Source organism: Talpa occidentalis, unplaced genomic scaffold (genome assembly GCF_014898055.3).
Source record: "Talpa occidentalis isolate TD23 unplaced genomic scaffold, MPIMG_talOcc4v2.1 talOcc4.2, whole genome shotgun sequence".
NCBI lineage: Eukaryota > Metazoa > Chordata > Mammalia > Eulipotyphla > Talpidae > Talpa > Talpa occidentalis.
This window is the reverse complement of record NW_023602073.1, coordinates 95401062-95421865: the sequence shown is the minus strand read 5'-3', so window position 1 is coordinate 95421865 and position 20804 is coordinate 95401062. Positions and strand designations below refer to the sequence as shown.

General features: G+C 43.1%; 1 protein-coding gene and 1 long non-coding RNA gene across 2 annotated transcripts in view; both read left to right on the top strand.

The window, feature by feature from the left end:
- Positions 1–1828: 1828 nt before the first annotated feature.
- On the top strand, positions 1829–18237 carry GABRR1 (gamma-aminobutyric acid type A receptor subunit rho1). Its single transcript, XM_037520099.2, has 9 exons — positions 1829–2407; positions 4033–4139; positions 5696–5763; positions 6760–6983; positions 9964–10046; positions 12689–12829; positions 14709–14861; positions 16164–16360; positions 17204–18237. Exons 1-9 carry the CDS (start codon positions 2304–2306, stop codon positions 17480–17482), a joined length of 1356 nt encoding a protein of 451 aa, XP_037375996.1. The 5' UTR covers positions 1829–2303; the 3' UTR covers positions 17483–18237.
- Positions 18238–19041: 804 nt separating this feature from the next.
- LOC129146487 (uncharacterized) overlaps positions 19042–20804 on the top strand; it is a 34577-nt gene continuing 32814 nt past the window's right edge. Inside the window, exon 1 of the long non-coding RNA XR_008553281.1 lies at positions 19042–19176. This is a non-coding gene — a long non-coding RNA (uncharacterized LOC129146487). The remainder of the gene's footprint in view (positions 19177–20804) is intronic.

Below are 20804 nucleotides of genomic sequence, written 5' to 3'. Positions count from 1 at the left end.
GTAGCTGCTCAAAAAATGTTAATTTGCCTCTTTAATCATTCATGTGAAGAAAATATTAAAAACAAGAAATGTCCATGGTATGACTCAGGTTCTTGTCATTCTAGAAATAGTTTCAAACATGAAGTCCCAGTATTATTTAATTCACTTATTGGTCTAGTGAAAGAAATCAAGAAGATATAACAAATGGAGAGGGATTCCATATTCATGACTAAGAGGACTCAAAGTTGTTACAATACAGTTCTTCTTCCCAACTTGATATATAGTTTCAATGCAGTCCCAATCAAAATCCCAGTAAATTACTTTGCTGATATCAACAACTAATTCTAAACTTTATTTAAAAGGGGGGCCTCCCTGGTGGCTCAGAGGTTAAAGTCTCAGCGCTATCAAGCTATCAACAGCCACTGCAGCCTTCCTGGGCAAGGGCGCTAACCAATATGGCACAGCAGACCTCTCCTCTCTCACCTGCTGCTCCCCTCAGCGGTATATTTCAGTAGGTCTGCTTGTTCTGCTCCCCATTCTGTCTCTGGTGAATACTCTCACCTCCTCCCCACCCCTCACCTCTGGCCTACACTCCAGCTCTTGTATGCATAAATAAATAAATCTTAAAAAAATAAATAAAATAATATATTTTTTTATTGAGCTACTGGTTTACAACACTGTGATTTAGGGCTGCAAGTTCACACTTCCTCAGATGTATATATGCCCTCTGCATTAGTGCTTTTGTATTTTTCAAATGGATAACTCAGGAGTGCAGTTGCTGGATCATATGATAGATCTACTTTTAATATTTAAAGATATCTATTTTTAGGGGCATCCCTGGTGGCGCAAGGGGTTAAGACGCAACCTGTGAAGCTGTCTGCAGCCTCTGTACCATGAGTTCGATCCCCTGGCCGTCCAGGGAGCGACCCACATGGCACAGCAGACCTCTCCTGACTTGCCCGCTGCTCCCCTCAGCACTGTACTTCAGTGAATCTGCCTGTTCTGTTCCCCACTCTGTCTCTGGTGAATCCTCTCACCCCACCACACCACTAGCCTGTACCCCAGCTCTTGTATGCATAAATAAATAAATCTTTAAAAAATAAAATAAAGATCTATTTTTAATAATATTTCATTTTAGCTTACAATAGCAGAATTTACAAAGGTATTTGAATTGCAGATAGGATAACACCTTCCTTAATATCTAGGGTATAGAACATCACAACAAATCAACAGGAGTCCAAATAACCTTGAAAAAATTCCCCCATCAATTTGTATAGCCGTTGTAATTAATTCTTTTTTCCGATGAAATTTGGGTTAGCAGTTTTATGCAACTGACTGCTTTTTTGGCTATAGAGAGTCCTGGAAATCCTGACTCAGTCCACCAATATGCTCTGGAAGTTATTCAAGCCCAGTCAGCTGAGCTTTAAGGAGTCCAAAGCTTGAAGTACCCTGCGGCATACTCCTGTAAGGTCCTGAGAGTGCTCTTCTTTGTTGAAGATACACACTCTAGCCTTTGCTGATAAAAGAGTCTTTGAACTGCACCAAACCAAAATAAAACACCCCCCTGAAACTGCTTATACATAACACAGACTTCATAGTTACTGCTAATTTATTACTGGTATTTTGAGAATGTGAAAAGTCCGATATAGTTCATAATACAAATAGTACAACTGATAAATGGAGTTCTTTTTGTGCGAAAGAAAGACACAAGAAGCCTCTTGTCCCCTTGCTTTCCCAACTTCAGCCATCTGGACATTCCTGCCGGGTAGTGTCCTGAGATTCCAGGGATTCAGCCACAGGAAGGAGTGGGGGCGGGAGATGGCCAAATCCAGCCCTCAGCTGAAGCAAATAATAATGGCTGAAAGCTTAAAATAGATCCAGGGAGGAGAGGAGTTCATTAACATTGGCACATAAGCATTTCAGCCCCTCTGCCTTTCTCACTTTGGAAATTTCTTTGATCTGTTTTCACTTCCTTCTATTTATCGGGCCAGAAAATATAGACCTCTGCTAACAGGTTCACTATTTCTAACGATGAACTAATTTAGACTGGCCAAAACAATTGTGTGACAGGGACACAGGACTTTAACCGCAGTTCAGAAAATCCCTGACATCTGACGTAGGAGGATTTATAGGTTTAGTGGAAATTGCTTTCTCCTGCTCTTCAGATTACATACTGTGGATTGATTTTTTTTCCCCTTGCATGAGTAAACATCCTTCTAATAATGAACACACCAATAATGTCATAAGAGAGAAAAAGAACACCCTTTTCCTTTTTCCTATTTCTTGAGAGAACTGTCTGGAAACCCAAACTGGCTGTCCAGAATATGAAAGTTGGCATCTTCCTTTTGTGGTGGGGATGGGTTTTGGCCACTGGAAGCAGAGTGCATTGGCCAGGAAGAGAAGTACACGAGATGTCTAAGAAAGGCAGGTGAGTGCACTTTTAGGAACAAAGGATTTAGGGGATGAGGGCGTGCAAAGTAAGTTTGTAGTATTGTTCTGGAATCATACTGTGTTTTATGTGGATTTTTTTTCTCCTTTTCCCTTTGTTCTCTTGTTTTCCCCTATTAGGAAATAGTAATTATGCTTTCTTTTAAAATGTGCTACCAATGCACATTCTTAAATCTCTTATGAATTGTCCTAGGTGAAAGACAGATTTTGAAAAAGAATGTATGCACATTTTTAAAAGGGCAATTATTTGATGTCTGCATCCTAGGTTGAACAAATTGTGAATTCTCAAATAACCAATGGGACCTCTAATTAGTGAGAATGATTCTGTTCTAATTATTTCTGCAAGATGTGTGGATCCCTTGTAAAATCTTTTTAAAGAAAACAAAGCATCTTTCTTCAAGCTGTTTGGCTAGAAGATCATTAGGTTGTCCCCTTTAGCAAATACGGAGGGTGCAGGGATGGACCTGCCTGCATGTCAGCAGCCTGCAGGTTGCCGGTGGAGTCCCTGCTGCCCTGGCTGGATCAGTCAGGGGGCCCAGTGAGGGCTCAGATAGAACCAGGCTGTTTCTTCCCCACTGGCCTCACCAGGCAGCTCCCATGGTAATGTCAGTGCATGCCTGCACACTGTGTGCCCGACACACATCAATAAAAAAGGACATTTGGAGAAAAGCTAATCCGGCACTCTCTCTTTACTGATAGGAGGCAGTAGGGTGGGCTTCACTCTTAGTTCTTTATCAGCCACAGGTCTAAACTGAACTTCAGTTTTCTTTATCCCTGGTGAAAATGATGAGAAGTTAGAAATGTTTATTAATTTGAAAAGAAATCCAGCTTTCTGCTATGTGGGACTAGTTCTGTTTCAGGCTGACCCAAAGTCAAAGTAAATCTGGGCCAGGCTCAATTTCCATTCCAGCTTTCTATTTGGATCCCTCCACCTCCTTTTTCAGGTCCCCATCTAAGGGGTTGATTTCTTCCTTCAGTCAACTGATATGTTTGAGAGTCCCTGGGGGATCAGCACAGGGTGAGGTGCTGGAGAGGAAGAAGATGCTGCCCCTGGTGGCCTCTGGCCTCATTCCGCCCTGCTGACCACTAACTGTGATGGCCTGTCGCCCAGGTAGCAGCCTTCTCTCCAGACTTAGCTCATCCCAACATCTTCACCTAGGAAAATGCTCATCAAAAGGCTTTCATGGGTTTCCCATCTGCCCTGCCATTCAAGTCCTCCCCAAATGGCAAAGGCACTTTGTGGGACCAGCACTTCTCAGCCTTGGTTACACATGAAAATTATCTGGGAAGCTTTTTTAAAAATACCAATTTCTAGGCCTCATTCTTTGGCTGCTGAAATATGAATCTTGGATGTGGGACTTGGGCATTGGTATTTTTAAAACTCTTCACCACTCCTAAACTACTATCTTGGACCTTCTGGGACAGTTCATTTCTCAAGTAACCCAGAAAAAGGAAAAAGGGACATGCAATAACTCAAAAAGGGAAATAACACATTCCAGCAAACCTATCAGGATTGAGTCTGAATGCACACGGCTTTTTGTTTCTTTGTTTTTAATCTGACTTGTTTGTAATACATGATCAATCTGTATTTTTCTCCCTTGGCAGTCCAATTCTGAAACGAAGTCCTGACATCACCAAATCTCCACTGACAAAGTCAGAGCAGCTTCTGAGGATAGATGACCATGACTTCAGCATGAGGCCTGGCTTTGGAGGTAGGAGCTGTGCCCTCTGGGCATCATCTTCTTTCTTGGGGTCTAACTGTCCATTGGCAGAAACCAAGCCAAGAACTTCACTCTTCCCTGACCAGGCCTGCCTCATAAAGCACAAGGCATAAAGCACAGCGTCTGCCCTGTGTCCTGTGTGGATGTCTCAGGCCATGGAATATTCCAGGGATCCAGCCCATGATTGCGTCATTTTATCTTTTATTTTATTTCAGCTTGGCATGTGGGACCACCAAACGTTCAAATCTGCACCTGCCCTGCCCAGTCTCTCCTGGGCTCTGCTGAGCATAGTTTCGGGGGGCCAGGTTAGCCCAGCTGAGTTGTCCTCGAACCACCACTCCTGACAAGGATGGCTTAGGATCAGGAGCCCAGCAGCTGTCTGTGGAAGGGCAAGGGGAAGACCAGGCGAGGGGAGGAAAAGGGACAGTAATCTCCTCCCTTTGCAGCTGCCTGCAGAAAATGGTCTGAAATAACCTTGAACTAAATTTACTTTCTGGGAGCTAGCAAAGAGAGCTCTGGGTACATATCTGAGGTCAGAGTGTGGTCTGCTGGGTTTAATTAAATAAAAATAGCTTGAGAAAATAATGATTTACTGCAGAAGGATACCAAAGCCCTTGCAAGCTTAGGGTGCAGCTGCCACATCTCAACCCTAAGTGTCAGATAGGATTTTTTTTTTCCTCTATGGGTTTCTTTTTCCTGGAAAAATATTTACATTAGAACTCATTCTCATGTCTTTTATTTCTTCCAGCTACCTTTGCCTAAAGAACAAGCAGGTTCTGGAAGGGGTCTCTATCTAGTCCATACTCTGGTGTTATACCCAAACCCACCCTTCACTCCTTGATGATCCAAGTATATTCCATGATTACACTCTGCCAGAACTCAGGGAGGGAAATGAGCAGGAATCTACTCCCTTTATAGTGCTTTCTTACTCTTTATGAATATTAAATTTGAATAGCCTAGAAATGCAAAAAAAAATCTAATATTTCCAAGGCTACCCTGGTCCATCATGTCCCCTCCAGAAGCTGTTCCATCATGCGGTGAAGATGCAGATGTGTAGGTTTGTTCAATGATCTGAGTATGACTTTGATTCTGGATGCATGTTTACCAAGCAGTTTCTTTTTTGTGCCAGAGATTGGCTTCCATGATGAAATAAGGCACAAAATCAGGAGGTAAATATGAAGCATAAAGTGGGTAGCCTCATATAAGGATTAGCTCCTCAGGTCAGACCCAGCTTTCACTTATGTCTTCACTGTACCTTTAGATCAGAATGTGTAGCCAAGGAGAAATGTTATCTATTAATCATCCAGGATCACCTGGATGATTCAGACTAAAAAAAATTTATTTTGACCTTTACTGGAATATTCCAGGGATCCAGCCCATGATTGCATCATTTTATCTTTTATTTTATTTCAGCTTGGCATGTGGGACCACCAAACCTTCAAATCTGACAAGATAAGAAGGCTCCAGAGGAACTTTTATACTGATCTATTCCAATAGTAAAAGTAAAACTAAAAGCAATAAATGCTCTTGCCATGCTCTGTCCTCAGGCCCGGCTATTCCTGTTGGTGTGGATGTGCAGGTAGAGAGCTTGGACAGCATCTCAGAGGTTGACATGGTAAGTGTTTCTCTGACTGAGATCATGGCCAGAGGCATCCACACAGGACTTATGTGGGCCAGGAGCTGGCATGCCTGAATTCACTGGGTCTCACAACTCTCCAGGTAGTGTGGACATCCACCCCCATTTTACAGATGACTCAGGAAGGTTAAAATACTTGCCCAAAACTACCCAACTGGTATGAAACCGAGCCAGCTGATTGCCTTGATCTTTCCCCATCTAGTGCCCAGGCTCTTGCCACAGGGATGCATTCTTTGGGCAGAGACTCTCAAACATAAACAGTGAATCTGAGGTTTCCGCTGCCAAGTAACCAGACACATCTGCTAGTGTGGATTCTGTGTCTGGTTGTGCAAATGCAGAAGAAGAAAAAGTGTGTCTTAAAATTTTTTTTCGTGGGCTTAGATAAAAAATGAACAATTCTACAACTGCTTGCCTTAGAGGACTTTCTAGGGCCTTATCTTAGTTTGGGTTCCCAAACTAAGACAAGCATCTAGCTCAAGTATTTTACTTGGGAGATGATCCCAGGAAACAGAAGAGAGTGGGGCGGTGACACAGGGAAGTTAAGGAAGCACAAAACAACTACCAACTTCAGGGCTATCTCAACTGAGAGCCCAGGGTGTTGGGGTACTTATGTAGCACCCCCTCCCTGACTCAACTCCACTCTGTTGGGGGTTGCTTCCAGAGGTATTGATGCACTGACACTGCCTGCTTGCCGCCTGTGGGCCCAGGGCCTTTAGGCAGAGGTCACAGTGCTGGCAGCAGCTGCCTTCTGAGTGTAGAGGCCAATGCTAGGGGACTGGGTGGGGTGCAGGGACACCCCCTATAGAGGACCCTGGCTAAGTTCCTCCTCTGCAAAGTTCTCTTCCTCCTACTGAGGTAAACCCCAGGAACTGCAAGGTAAGACCTCACACAGCTCACTTTCCTTTCCAGACAGACGAGGGCACCACAGGGGTGCAGAATGTCCTGCTGATTCCCCTCTTGCCCTTCTGCCTGCAGGACTTCACCATGACCCTCTATCTGCGGCACTACTGGAAGGACGAGAGGTTGTCTTTCCCCAGCACCAACAACCTCAGCATGACGTTTGACGGGCGGCTGGTGAAGAATATCTGGGTCCCCGACATGTTTTTCGTGCACTCCAAGCGCTCCTTCATCCATGACACCACCACAGACAATGTCATGCTACGGGTCCAGCCCGACGGGACAGTGCTCTACAGCCTCAGGTAGGGCCCTTCGCCCTCCTTCTGAGCCTTTTCCCTGCAGCATCCTTTACACCTGGAACATGGGGAGAGAGGCAAATCATTTGACTAAAACAAGAAAATCATTGGTTCCACTACAATTTTGCTTTCTGGCTTTTAATAGTGTGTGTGTCCTACTATGCTTTTCAAATAATGACTTCCCTTTGTCATCTTGCTTTTGCAGCCAGTACCAAAGAAGATGATTTGCTATTTATAAAATCCTGCTATCGTTTTTTGTAATTCTATTGCCCATAATAGTGCTACAAAAATCAGATTATAGGGCCTCCCCTGGTGGCACAGCGGTTGAGCGCTGGGCTGCGAAGCTGCCCGCAGCCTCCGCAGCGCTGGTTCGATCCCAGGCCACCGGGTGAGGGTCCCACATGGCTTGCAGACCTCTCCTGCCGCCGGCTGCTCCCCTCAGCAGTGTACTTCGGTCCTTCTGCCTGTTCTGCTCCCTGCTCTGGCTCTGGTGAATTCTCTCACCCTCCCGCTCTTCTGACTATATCCAGTGCTTGTATAAATAAATAAATAAATAAATAAATCTTTAAAAAATATATATATATTTTTAAAAAATCAGATTATACATAAATGTTTATAAGCATTTGCTCCTTTACCTGACAAGTGAGGGCAGATCTGATAAATGTTGGTTGAGTTTTTTATTTATGTTATTTATGTTAATAAGACAAAAGTGAAATAAAGAAAAATTATGTAGGTACTTCACTTATTCATCAAAGTTATATTAACTTCTTTGCTGAACTGGGTAATAGCTATCAAATGTCAGAAGAATATTTCTTCAATGTTTAGTATTATTCACATGTAATGGTGATAGACATGATGCAATTTTATGGTTCATCTGCTTTCTTAAGTCTAGACAATCACTTTCTTAAATCTAGACATTCAATAGAACAACAAAGCAAGCCCTGATTTGCAGCATTTTCCTATTTCTGTAGTGTAAATTTTCCTGTTCTGACTGATGAAGTTACCAAACTGATGTCACCAAAGCAGAGCTGAAAATTCTACATAATGGTGTCCTGCCATGCATTTCCGTGTGAACACAATGGTATTACCAACTTCAGTGCAGACAATAGTAAAAAGTAGTTAAATACTTAGGAGGTGATGCATTTTGAGAATTTCTTATGTTTCTTATGTTTAATGTAACATATTCAATTTTAAGTTTATTAATTTAATTTTTAATAATGACTATGTTTGCAAACTTCCTGACAATCTAGCAATCAGCTCTCATGAGCCAATAACATCTACTCCAGCATACCATGGGATGTACACACAGGGGGCAGAACAGAGAAAGCAAGAGAATGAAAACCCCCCTGTATGTTCAGGATCAAGTCAGTGAACCACCCAGTAGCAAAAAACAGATGTTGAATTTTTCATTTCAAATATTATCATAAGTTTGTTTGATTTAAATGAAATAAAAAGGCTTACATTACTGAAGACTACCAATTTTAGGTTTATTTGGGGGGAAACATGGAGTGGTTGGGTATTGTCAATACTGTCAGCAACACGTTAACTCCTAAAATACATTCAAATATATCATTATTTAACCTCATTTACTCATTGATTCACTCAACAGATTTCTATTAAGACTTCTCAGGGTGTGAGGGTGACTCCAGAGATGTGCAAATAAAAACTCTGCCAGGTCCTACCTTAAGGTCTGGGGCATAAAGATGAATGATATTAAGTCACTGTCCTAAGCTGGGTTAGACTACACCACAGACTGCTAGTTCAACATGTGAGTTACAAGTGGAAAAGCATCAAGTTGAGTGCAAAGAACCAGTCTCATGAGTCGGTGATTCAAAAAACATCTGTTCTTGTACCTGATACAAAGAGAGGAGCTATTCAGTCCTTTTTTGCAGCAAATACTTCCTGCATTTGACATGTCATGTCCCCAGAGTTAGCTCCAAGAGTTCCCAACCTTGGTTCATGTTTTCTTTCTTGCTGGTGATGCACCCATGGAAAGGGAAGCCCACCCATTAGGTGTTCAAGTCATTTGCCACTCTGAACCCACCACCCAACACACCCTCTTTGTCAGGATTTCTAGGGGAGGTGAAACTACCCATTTGCTAGCAATCCTCTGAGAACACAAGCATTCCTCACTGAAATAGAATGTGGGGGGAGGGAATAAGGCAAATATTTGGATAACTTAGTTTTAAAAAAGTTCCTTTCCTTAAAATTTTCATTTACATTAAAAATGTTTGTTTCCCTTTTGGGCCATGAATTATCCAGAGAATTTCCAGAACCAATTTATGTGAATGAAAGGGAAAAAGTATGTTCAGTACTAGTCCATGACCATTAATCGTGCCCTGCAATGAATTTTCCACTGGTTGGAAGATCTTTCATCTATGACTAATGATCTGTATTTATTTATCCTCTGATGCAGTAGCCTGAAACAAAACCATTAGATGTCAGCAAGTGCTTGCTCATTGGTACAATAAGATCTTCCAGTGTGTTTTTCCATTATTGCATGGAATTATCCACTAAAAACACCTATGCCCACTAGTAGTACTAACAATATACAAATACTAACATTGTAAAAAAAAAAAAGATGCTAATATTATTTATGTAACATTGTGCACAAATATTGACTATCAGTAAAATCACAAAAGAACAGAACAACTTGTATTTATCTAAAATAAAAGAATATATGCGCCAATGATTTCTGTTAAACCACATCATTTGAGTTTTTATTTCACATTCTTAAATCGTTGAGACCGTTACTTCTTTAAAATGCTTGAATGTGATAGGAGTTGGTGAACACATTCTCTTTGCTTCACACTGATCCTGAGGTCAGACATAAACACTGAAGAGTAAGTCCATGATTTACCTAATTCCCAGCCCATTGACTATGAATTATAGGGAGGAGGCAGTTACACTGGAAGGAAATGGAGGTCTTTCTTACACTTCTGTTCTGCAGCCCCTGAAAACCTGGATTTTGTCTTTTTCTTTCTAGGGTTACAGTGACTGCCATATGCAACATGGACTTCAGCCGATTTCCCCTGGACACACAAACGTGCTCGCTGGAGATTGAAAGCTGTGAGTAGACTTGTACAGACATCAGGTCACAGCTCATAAGTCATTCTGTGGAATTCAGCAGCAGAATTGGCATATGTTCCTTCTTCATGGCTGTGCTTTAAAAGTAATCTTTTAGATCAAAGCTAAAATCCAGCGTACTTTTTAAAATTAGGAACCAATTTGGGACGAAGACCTTCTATTCCCATAATTGATTCTTTCAATGGCCTGTGGCAATAGTTTGAAACTTTGTTCTGTGGAATATGCATGTTTCACAGTTCCCTTAGGCAACAGCTCTTTTGTGTATGTATTGGGTGGCAGTAAAAGAAGGGTCAGCAAAGGCAGGTCTCCTTTCAAGCCAACCACAGTTTTGATCTATTTTATTGCTTTTCTGAGTAAGATTTCCACTGAGGAAAGGCTTTCTTGGAAAAAATAAATTTGGCAACAATTGCACAGGGAAACCGCCATTGTGAGCCTGAGTGGTGGTTGAGACACTCAGGCGCAGCCAGCCACAGTAGGAGACTTAGTACAAGGGAATGGCTCACAGTGGGCTGAGGGTTGGCTGGCATGGCTAGTCTGACATCTGCAGAGCAGGCTCGGGGGAAACATGCTGGGGCACTGACCCTGCTGTCTACAGGCAGAATTTCTTCTTCCTCAGGGAAACTCAGATCTGCTCTTAAAGCCCTTCAGTTAATTGGATCAGGTCCACCCAGATTATACTGAATAAAGTGCACTGGTTGTAGGTGTCACCTCTAAAGAGCATCTTCACAGCAACAGTAGGTTGGTAGGTCACTGGATACCTGGGTTTTACAGCCAAACCCTGGGGACACATGCAACTGATCTCACACAGGTCAAAGGTTAGAAAACAGAAATAAAACAGCATCAGAGAGCACTGGAAAGAAATGTTTACACATGATCAGCCTAGACCTGCAGCTCCGTTGTGTTTTACCTCAGTTCAGTCCAGGACTTACAGGTAGGTTTTGTCCAAATTGGGGTAATAAGTGTGAGCCCCTAAAGTGGGCGGGGTGATGGTAGCCTAGAGGATTGATTCTCAAGGGGAATCACTTGGATTTTGGATTTTGCTCCAGAGGAACAACTGGAGGACTGCAGAGAAAGGTTTTGTTCTGCTCTGTCTTTGGAAGGACCCTTCATTGCTATTATGCAGCCCTTCTTGCCTGAGGCTGTTTAAAGGTAAACATTAGTGAATGCATCATTATACTTGAAAGAAGGAAGAAAAGGGCTAGATTACTCACCCTTCCATCCATTTGCAATGGTGGGTATTTATTTCTGATATTTAAAAATAGTGCTTCCTACAGTTGAACCTAAAAATGGCAAATTAAATTGTGGATTGAACCCTTCTGCAACAGGGTGGTCCCCAGGAAAGGGGGAGGTTCCCTGCCCCACCCAAGGGAGGGTGGAGCTGAGCAGGAAGAGGAGAAGCTGCAGAAGAGACTGAGGAAGGAAGGAAGCAGGATGGAGCCAGGAGACCTGGAGGAGGCACATGGAGCCTAGAGACACGTGAAGAAACTGTGCTTGTCTTTTGGTCGTGGACTGGGTGACACAGATGTGGGTGAGACCCGTGGGGAGGTGACAATGGCAGCTTTTATCTTGATGTTGATTTTGCTCTTTTCCTTCCGGGCTTGTCCGGTTGTTTGTGACCCTTTGCTGTGGGTCCCCACTGGAAGATGCTTTAGACTTGTGGCAGGCTTTGGGGCCTTGTTCTGGACCAATCCCATTTGGATGGACTTTTACCCACGAGGGAAAGGGTAACTTTGGGTGCTTCATTTAGAAACTAGACTCTTTGCCTTACCTGTATTGTTTCCTAGTTTTATTAAAGTTCCTTCCCATTAAAGTCTCCTATGTTTTGTGTGGATGCGGCGGATGGCAGAACCCATTTAGAATAGGCAGGTTTGCGGGGTTTGGGCTGACCCTCTCCCTGTCCTACCGTTTAATATCGGGGTTGCTCTATAACACTTCCACCAGAATTATGAGCAGTTAGGTTTGAGAGGTTTGCTCTGAGGACTTCTGGAAGACTGGGGAGAACTGACTTCATCTTTTTGGATTTTGCCTTGCTTTGTTTAGACTGCAGTTTGTTTATTCAGATGATCATATTGCAATCTCATGGCTTGTGTGGAAGAGCAGGGAAACTCCCACAGATCCCCCACCAGAGGCCTGCCTTCCCACCCGGGATGACTGTTGCTGAGAGGAACTGACACCAGGAGAACTTGGGGACTGGGAAAGGCTGAGACATGGGACAGTGATTTTAAACAATATAGAACAGAAGGAATAAAACAGCTCCCAGGAAAATAGAAGTGTTTTACTGAAATGTTGCTGAGCTAGCCCCCACCTAGAGTAAGATCCAGTTACAGGATAATTGGGGGACAGAAAAACAACCACCACGAAACTTCTTGGCCACCTAGTGCCTAATCAATAGTCTGGCACATTGGGCAACAGGAAGTCTGACAGGATATAGTCATAGACAGGCTGGAGTAAACGGGTGTCCTCCCTAGGGCCCCCTGCTGTCACGAGTTCCTTCCTCTTGCTTCAATAAATCCACATTTGCTTGCTGTCACATTTGGTGTGGCGGCTGTTATTCTTCAACCAGCGCGCACACACAGACCCATGAGCATCCACTCTCCTAACAACACTGCGGCCCATCTTTTCAGATGCCTATACCGAGGATGACCTCATACTGTACTGGAAAAAAGGCAACGACTCCTTAAAGGCAGACGAGCGGATCTCCCTCTCCCAGTTCCTCATTCAAGAGTTCCACACCACCACGAGGTTGGCCTTTTACAGCAGCACAGGTGGGTGTGGAAGACCCCGGAGAGGGGGCTCTAGCATGGCTGTGGTGGGCTATTCTCTGTTTTAGGAAAGGTGTGAATTGGTTATCTGCATGTCACATGCGTTGGAAACCAAAGATGAGGCTCTTAAATCAGGTCTAGAGGTAGCAAACATTGGGTGGAGGTGATTTTTTTTTTATACCACCCAAAGCATCAGAAGTGGGAACATAGAAAATATTAATAAGTACTCAAACATAAACCAGGGAGGGGGGTTATTTGAGATAATTACATGGCTAGTTTAGCAGCTGGCATCTCACCCCCATATCATTACCAGAACCCCCTCCGCTACAGACAAGAAACCCTTGTTTGCCATCACATTCTCCCTGCTTTAGCCAGCCCCTCTGAGGTCTCCACTCCTAAGCAATCACCTCTTGCTGTACTGCATTCAAGGGCCTCCCGGTGATGTTCTTGTCAACCTTAGTGCATGTTCCAGTGGACAATGTTGCCCTATTTTGAACCAAGGGTCTGGAAAGACTTGCCACCTCCTGTGGCCCCAGGGCCTGCTCTGTGGGCTCGCTCTTGGCAGACTGTGCTGTTTAAACAGCTGAGGCTCATCTGCTCTATCTCTTGCTCTCTCCTGACTATCACCTTTCAGGAGGATGTTCTCAAACCTTCATGTAACTTCTGTTGCTAAAACATTACATGATTGATGTATGGGAAGGACAAGTCTTTGAGTGCTCTGGTCTTTCTAATCTATTGTTAGGAGTTGGCACCTCAACTCTGTCCGGGGTTCCCAAAGACCACACGGAGCCAGAGATGCAAAAGCAAAAAGGCTTTATTGCTAGCTTAAGCTAGGGCCCAACTCTGCCTGGAGTACTGACACAGCAGTCTCACCAGGTTGAGAGAGGGACCCCTTCTTAGAGCAACCAGCTGTTTTTGTACTTTGTTGACAGGATGCGGGGACTTTTCACACCTGGGGCAGGGTCCACCCTGATTGGATAGCTCTCATGGTGCCAGCTAGGTTTCGTCTACCCTTGGCTTGTGGTTTTTGCCCCGAAACGAAACCTAGCTGTGCCTTTCTGAGATGGCAGTTATTTCTCAAAATGGCTGCAGTCTTGCTCATCTTACACTATAACAGAGGGCACTGTTCTCCTTCCAGCAGACCACACCAATGCAGCACATCTATTTCTCCATCCCTCACCCCTGAGTCTTGGCTCCTTTGATCCTAGTATGCAGCCTCCCTTCTTGTCTTAGTCTGTTCAGATTCCTATTGCAAAATACCATAGATTGCATGGCTCCTAAACAACTGTTCTGGAGGCTGCAAAGTCCAAGATCCAGGTGCCAGCAGGCTCAGTGTCTAGTGAGTACCTGTTTCCTCGTTCATAGATGGCTGGCTTCTCTTTATACTTTCATATCACAGAAGGGACAAGAGGGCTCTTTGGGGTCTCTTCTATAAGGACATAATCCTATTCATGAGGGTTTTACACTCATAGCATAATTACCTTCTAACAGTCCCAATTCTAAGTAATGTCACACTGAGGAATATTACTAAAAAGAGATTCTGGTTCAGTGAATCTGGGGTAAGACCCAAGAGTCTGCATTTCTAACAAGTTCCTAGGTGATGCTGCTCCCACTGCTGGGCACTACCCCATATTTTGAGTAACAGGAATCTAAAAGACCTGGTCAAGGGATCTCTTTTGTGTCTAAGACAAGGTCAAAGATTACTTAGAGTGGATTCTCCCACACGGTGTGGGTTAACAAGCAATGATGCTAGAACACTTTATAAAGGTGTGGTAAGGTTCTGGTGATGCGTCTAAAGCACTTATGATTCCCTGAATATATTTTTCTTATGAAGGAGCTGTGCAGCTATGGTGTATGTCTGCTTTTCTTCCTGTGTCCCCAGGCTGGTACAACCGTCTGTACATTAACTTCACGTTGCGTCGCCACATCTTCTTCTTCTTGCTCCAAACCTATTTCCCCGCCACCCTGATGGTCATGCTGTCCTGGGTGTCCTTCTGGATCGACCGCAGAGCTGTGCCTGCCAGAGTCCCCTTAGGTAAGAGTGCAAATTCCAGTCCTCTGAAAATACAATTCCTTCCAGATAAGAGCATTCATTTCAAATTGATACTAAACCTCTGTTGACATGATAACTTGGAAAACCTTCCAGTTATTCATTGCAGATAAAATACTATTAGTAAAAACTAATGTAGTAAAGCTGTTTCCAGGTCCTTTAGTCTTGTTTGAGCCTCATTTGGGGTGGACAGTCCTTGCGCAGGGGTGCTCTCTAACAGGGGTTTTCAAAAGGTAGCCCAACATATTTTTGTGATAGAATCTCTGAGTGAAATTGTTGAAAATGAAGATTTCTGGGTCTCATTGCTTCTGTAGAATCAGAATCTCAGAGAGAACCAGTAAACTGCATTTTGAACAATCTTTCCTAGTGATTCTTACATACACTCAAGCCTAAGCATCCCTCCTTTGTAAGCATTCCACAAGCAATATTTGCTAGCCACTCTCATCCCAACTTTGGGATGATTGTACCCCCTCAATCACACACACTACCATTGCTCAGACACTTCAAGTACTGGAAAGGTAAATCCAGGTTTAGTGAAACTGGATTGGAGCCGAGCCTTAAAATGACCTCAGAGCCCTGTGAGTTGGTGTTTGTCAAGCGAATTTTTTGAGAATAATTTGAGCTTAATCCTGGACACATTTCCCTAAAGATGCCCTGTCCTTTAATAGTTGTTCTATCATCACTTAAATATTTACTATGTTAAGTAAATACACATTCTATTTTTAAAAATATGTCTCCTATAAATGAAGTTAACATTAACCTTGCTAATCTTGACCTCTGAATCCTCAAGGTCTAATGTTGAATAGGCAGGTAGGGCCAGGATGGGGGTGGCTGCCAGAGAGGCCTGAGAGCTGACTGACCCTACAGTCCCAGGGTTCCAGGGTTCTACACATCAGCAACAAGGACACAACTATTAAAATAAGCCTTGTCTGCTTTTTTCTTTCTCTTTTGGAGACTCTCACAAAAAACCATACATACCTGCTCACATATGTAATGTTTGTTTTAAACAGTTGAATGGAAATATTTTCCTGCTGTAATGTCTTGGGTGTTCTGCAGAAAGACAAAACATGCAGTTGCTGTGATGAATTTGCAGGTGAACTTGCTGAGGGGGTTCAGGGTGGGCATGACGGGTAGAGGAGCAGGATAAGTACCTGTTTGCTGGACCGGGGGACAGGGATGAAGATATTCTAGGCTGAAGGGAGAGGAGGGGTGGAAAACAGAGGTATGAAGCCATCCTGTGTTTGGTGAAGATAACGTGCCTTTCTCTCATTCTGTGTTTGTTTGCAGGCATCACCACGGTGCTGACCATGTCCACCATCATCACGGGCGTGAACGCCTCCATGCCCCGCGTCTCCTACGTCAAGGCCGTGGACATCTACCTCTGGGTCAGCTTTGTGTTCGTGTTCCTCTCGGTGCTGGAGTACGCAGCCGTCAACTACCTGACCACGGCGCAGGAGCGGAAGGAACGCAAGCTGCGGACAAAGGTGACTTTACCATGAAGTGTCCGCGCAGGGAAGCAGCCTGGTGTAGCTCTGACTTCGGGCAGATCAGACCTCTATACAATGACACCCCCTCCTCTACCACTTTACTGGGTTGGTGTGTAGAACAAGAAAAATTATATTCAGAAGTGTTATGTTTACTCCAGGTTACATCTTTCATTGCTATGTAAGCATTTGTTGACTACCTACCATATACCAAGGACTGCTAAGCCAAGTTAATGTAGACACGGTCACTTTAATCTTGGTGGTGTTCATACTTTAGTGATACAAATGATAATTCATAGAGGTGTAATAAAGATCCTTCCAAGGAAACACATCCTTGATTTTAGAAAATTTCCCTTCATATGTGAGCTCATACATCTCCCATCATTTCCCAGATGACCCGCCTTCCTTCCCGCCAGGCTGTCTTGCTCCTGTTGGCAGCCCAGTGGTTATCTCTTCCAGAAACTCTAACTATATAGTTTAACCATGTAGGATTAAACTAGCTTCACAAAGCCAAACCTGTCACATTCTCCCTCCCCCTCATCCCCTCTCACAACAATGTTCTCTGTAAACATTTTTATCAGGACTCATATTACTTTATGATACCATGGAGAATAGTTCATGGTTATCTAATCATGATAAATGTGTTGTTTCCTAAGAGTTGACAGTCTTCAGTTTAACAAAAATAGATACCAGCTATTGCAGAATATTTCCCATCCCTATACCTAACTGGGACTAAAAGAAACTAGAAAAAGACAACGCATCCTCCGCCCCTGCAGTGTTTTTAGAAGGGCTTCTGAGAGGTGAAGCTGAGTTTGCATCCCAGGGTGTGTTGTCTGTTCACAGCTTCCCTGCACCTGTGGGCTCCCTCATCTTCGAGCCGTCCTGCTGGATGGTAGCTACAGCGACGGGGAGGTGAACTACTTGGGCAACTACATGCCAGATGATGGAGAGAAGCCAGACAAGATAATGGTACAGCCAGCCCTGGCCTCAGAGAGGAAAAGTCAGAAGAGCAACTACGTGAGCATGAGAATTGACACCCATGCCATTGATAAATACTCCAGGATCTTTTTTCCAGCAGCATACATTTTATTTAACTTAATATACTGGTCTATTTTCTCATAGACCCATGTGATTCTGTAAATTTCACATTCTTTGTGGTATGTAATACAAAGATACCTGTATGATGAAAAATAACATAGTTATGATGAAAAAAAAGTTCCTAGTATCCAGCTGTCCCCAACTTTCAAAAACTACATTGACAAGACACTTACTAGTTTAATTTGTACTTATTACTATCTTGTATATGCGTAAAGCATTATACTCAGTGGTTCAGGAATATCACACCCTTAGCAACTGATGATAGCTCTTACTGGGATCCCCATGAAAAGCACACTGCCAGAGTTGTGGGCACACTGTAGTTTTAGATCCTAGTTGCTGATTCTCTCAAATTATTTCCTATATGAGAGCATCATTATAGTCCCTGGATATCGGGACTTGGGAAGCACCTAAATTTTATTTGCATGAAACAAACATGCACTTAAAAATCCCCATTTTGGGACTCCCTGGTGGTGCAAGGGGTTAAAACGCAACCCATGAAGCTGTCTTTAGCCTCTGCAGCATGAGTTCGATCCTTGGCTGGCCAGGGAGCTACCCACATGGCGCAGCAGACCTCTTCTATCTTGCCCGCTGCTCCCCTCAGCAATGAGGCATCTCCCCCCCATGCCTCTGGCCTGTACCTCAGCTCTTGTATGCATCAATAAATCTTTAAAAAAAAAAGTTAAAAAAAATAAAAATCCCCATTTTGATCAAAATTCATGCTTCAGTTTATATCCTATTGCCTGTTTTTTATGCATTTCCTCATCTTTATTTTAATAAAAAGCAATGATCATCTTCATATTTTGATGTACATGTTGTGTCATAAGATTTCTTCTCTACACAAGAGATACTCTTCGGGTTGGTGCAATGGCTTCTGATTTGGGTAGGAATATACCTTGGAGAGATGAGGAAACAAGCATGCATTCTGTCAGTTTTGTCATCTAATCTAGAAAACTTGTGTTGAAGTGTTCCCTGTCTTTGAATCCCTGTTACTTGTATCTCCACCTTGGAGTTTGTACTAGTTCAAGATGAAGTCATTTCTCAGTTATATGATAGCTTCAGCAAGGAACTTGGGAATGTACTGATTTTTCTTCATATAAATAACATTTCAAGAAAATGCATCATATTTGGGGACGGCTGGATACTAGCTGGAACTATTCTTGGGACTGTTTGTAGTACATTAGGATGAGAAATATTCATATGGTTTCTGAGCAGAAAACAGCAAAAGGAAAAAGAAAGGGGGAGACATGACGGGACATCTGCATTTAAGCTTAGTTACCACCACTATTTTCTATAAAGTCTTTGACCTCAGGGTGTGGGATAAATTAGGAGAGGGTTCTACTTTGATGTATCGTAGAGCAAATAGTTAATCATACTATGTATCTATAGGATCAATCCCCACCAAACTTATCCAAATAGTATTTGCAGGGAACCACAGTGCTATAGAGCTTCGATGCCAGAAGCCGTCGAACAGTACCTGCATAGTTCTAAAGGTAATAAAGTCTTAGGATTTTATGGCTAATCAATTCATTCAATATATGGAACACACTTTTCAAATGTGCAAGAACAGGGACCTTAGGAAAGGCGCCTAGTGATGACGCAATGATGAGGGCGACCCGGAACAATCGAGGGAGGCGAGGCTCCCGCGGCAAAGGAAGGGAGCGAGAGAGAGGGATAATGCGGGGAAAACGCCGGATGAGGTGACAGTGTGGATGGACGAGGTAAGAGGTAAAGGGCGGGGAGGGGTGTGTAAAGTGCAGAGTAAGGCGCGAAAGGGGACGAGGAGCGAGGGGAAGGGGCCAAGCGCGGAATAATGAAGGACCGCGAGGGTCGAAGTGCAGAAAGACGGCGGAGGGCGCCCCTGGTGGCAAGTAGGAGCAATACAGGCCATAGGCCAAGCCCAGGGCTGACTCAGAGCGGGACCGCGGGGAGCGCGCCGCCTAGTGGCGACGAGTAATGCAGCAAAAGCCGAAACTAAAGACAGTTCCGAGGCGGAAGGGAAGGGGGTCAAGCAGTCCGAGGGGGGCTTAGGGGGGGAGTGAAAGGGTTGGGGTCGGGGGTGTCACAAGCCTGGGATATGAATAGATGGAATGAAGTGTTGGCAAAGATGAGGTGAAATATGTACTCATTCATTCCTGAGAAAAAATCATACCACCCTTCTTCAAAGAAACTTGAATTTAAAATATTTTTTATTTTAAATATAGTCATTCCGTATTGGGGAAAGAACCTAAGAAAATATTTTCAAGTACAGATAAAAATCTTTATGTGTAAAATGTTCGCCAGCACTTTCTTGATAGTAACAAATGATTGTAAACAATCTAAATGAAGACCCCAGGGAATGGTTAAGTAAATTACAGTATATACAGCAATGAAATTTGCAATTAGATACAGTAATTCTGAATGGTTTTTAATGATGTGGAAAATACTTATGTTACAATGTTAAATGATGAAAGTAGAATATAAAATCCCAAGGATAAATGTAACAAGAAACCACACTTGGCCAGGCAAATTTACAAAGCAACAGAGGGTAGGTGGGGTAATGGCAACACCAGAAACTGGGTAACATGGACTAAAATCTGAGTGGACATATCTAGAGATAAAATTCCAAGAGAACCATTACAATCTATTTCTGCCCAGAATCTTCTACTATAGCTCTTCCTACATATATTTTTTCACGAGAGTGTCTCTTAAAAAACATACAACCTACCTACCTCAGTGGTTTTTTGACTTGGGATGCATGAGTAAGTCTTCCAGAGTTGCTATGGAAGTAGTAGCAAATGGAAAGGATAACTGCTGCACTTCTGAAGAAATATTATAGCTGGCAAGTATTTAGAACTCACCACTTTCAGAGATTAATGGGGCTTGGACACTAAAGTTTTAGGCTTCCACTGCATCTATCAAGTAATAGTAAACTTGGACTCTTAGAGTCAAGTACATAGGTTCATATCAAACTCCTTAAAGTTCTCCCAGTACCACGATAAATTGATTTTCCAGTAAGAAAGTGTGTCAGGTCAGATGACAAGGCATGAAGCTATTGGTTAATCCTGAATCCATATCATTTACAGGTAGTGGCAATGCTTGGATTTAGGTTTGGTCATCATTGAATAAATTAAACTCAAGTAGGAAAATATTAAGTTTTGAACCACATTCCATTCTCTTGTGCTAAACAAAATACTGTCAGTAATTAGTGACACAACAAATAAATTCAAATTCAAATTACCTAATACAATGTGTTATTCACCAAGTGAAGCAATGGCTACTTAAGTGGCTTTTGACCTAAATAACAGTCGTGTCTATTTAAAACCCTGATCTGGGCCTCCCTGGTGGCGCAGCGGTTGAGTGCTGGGTT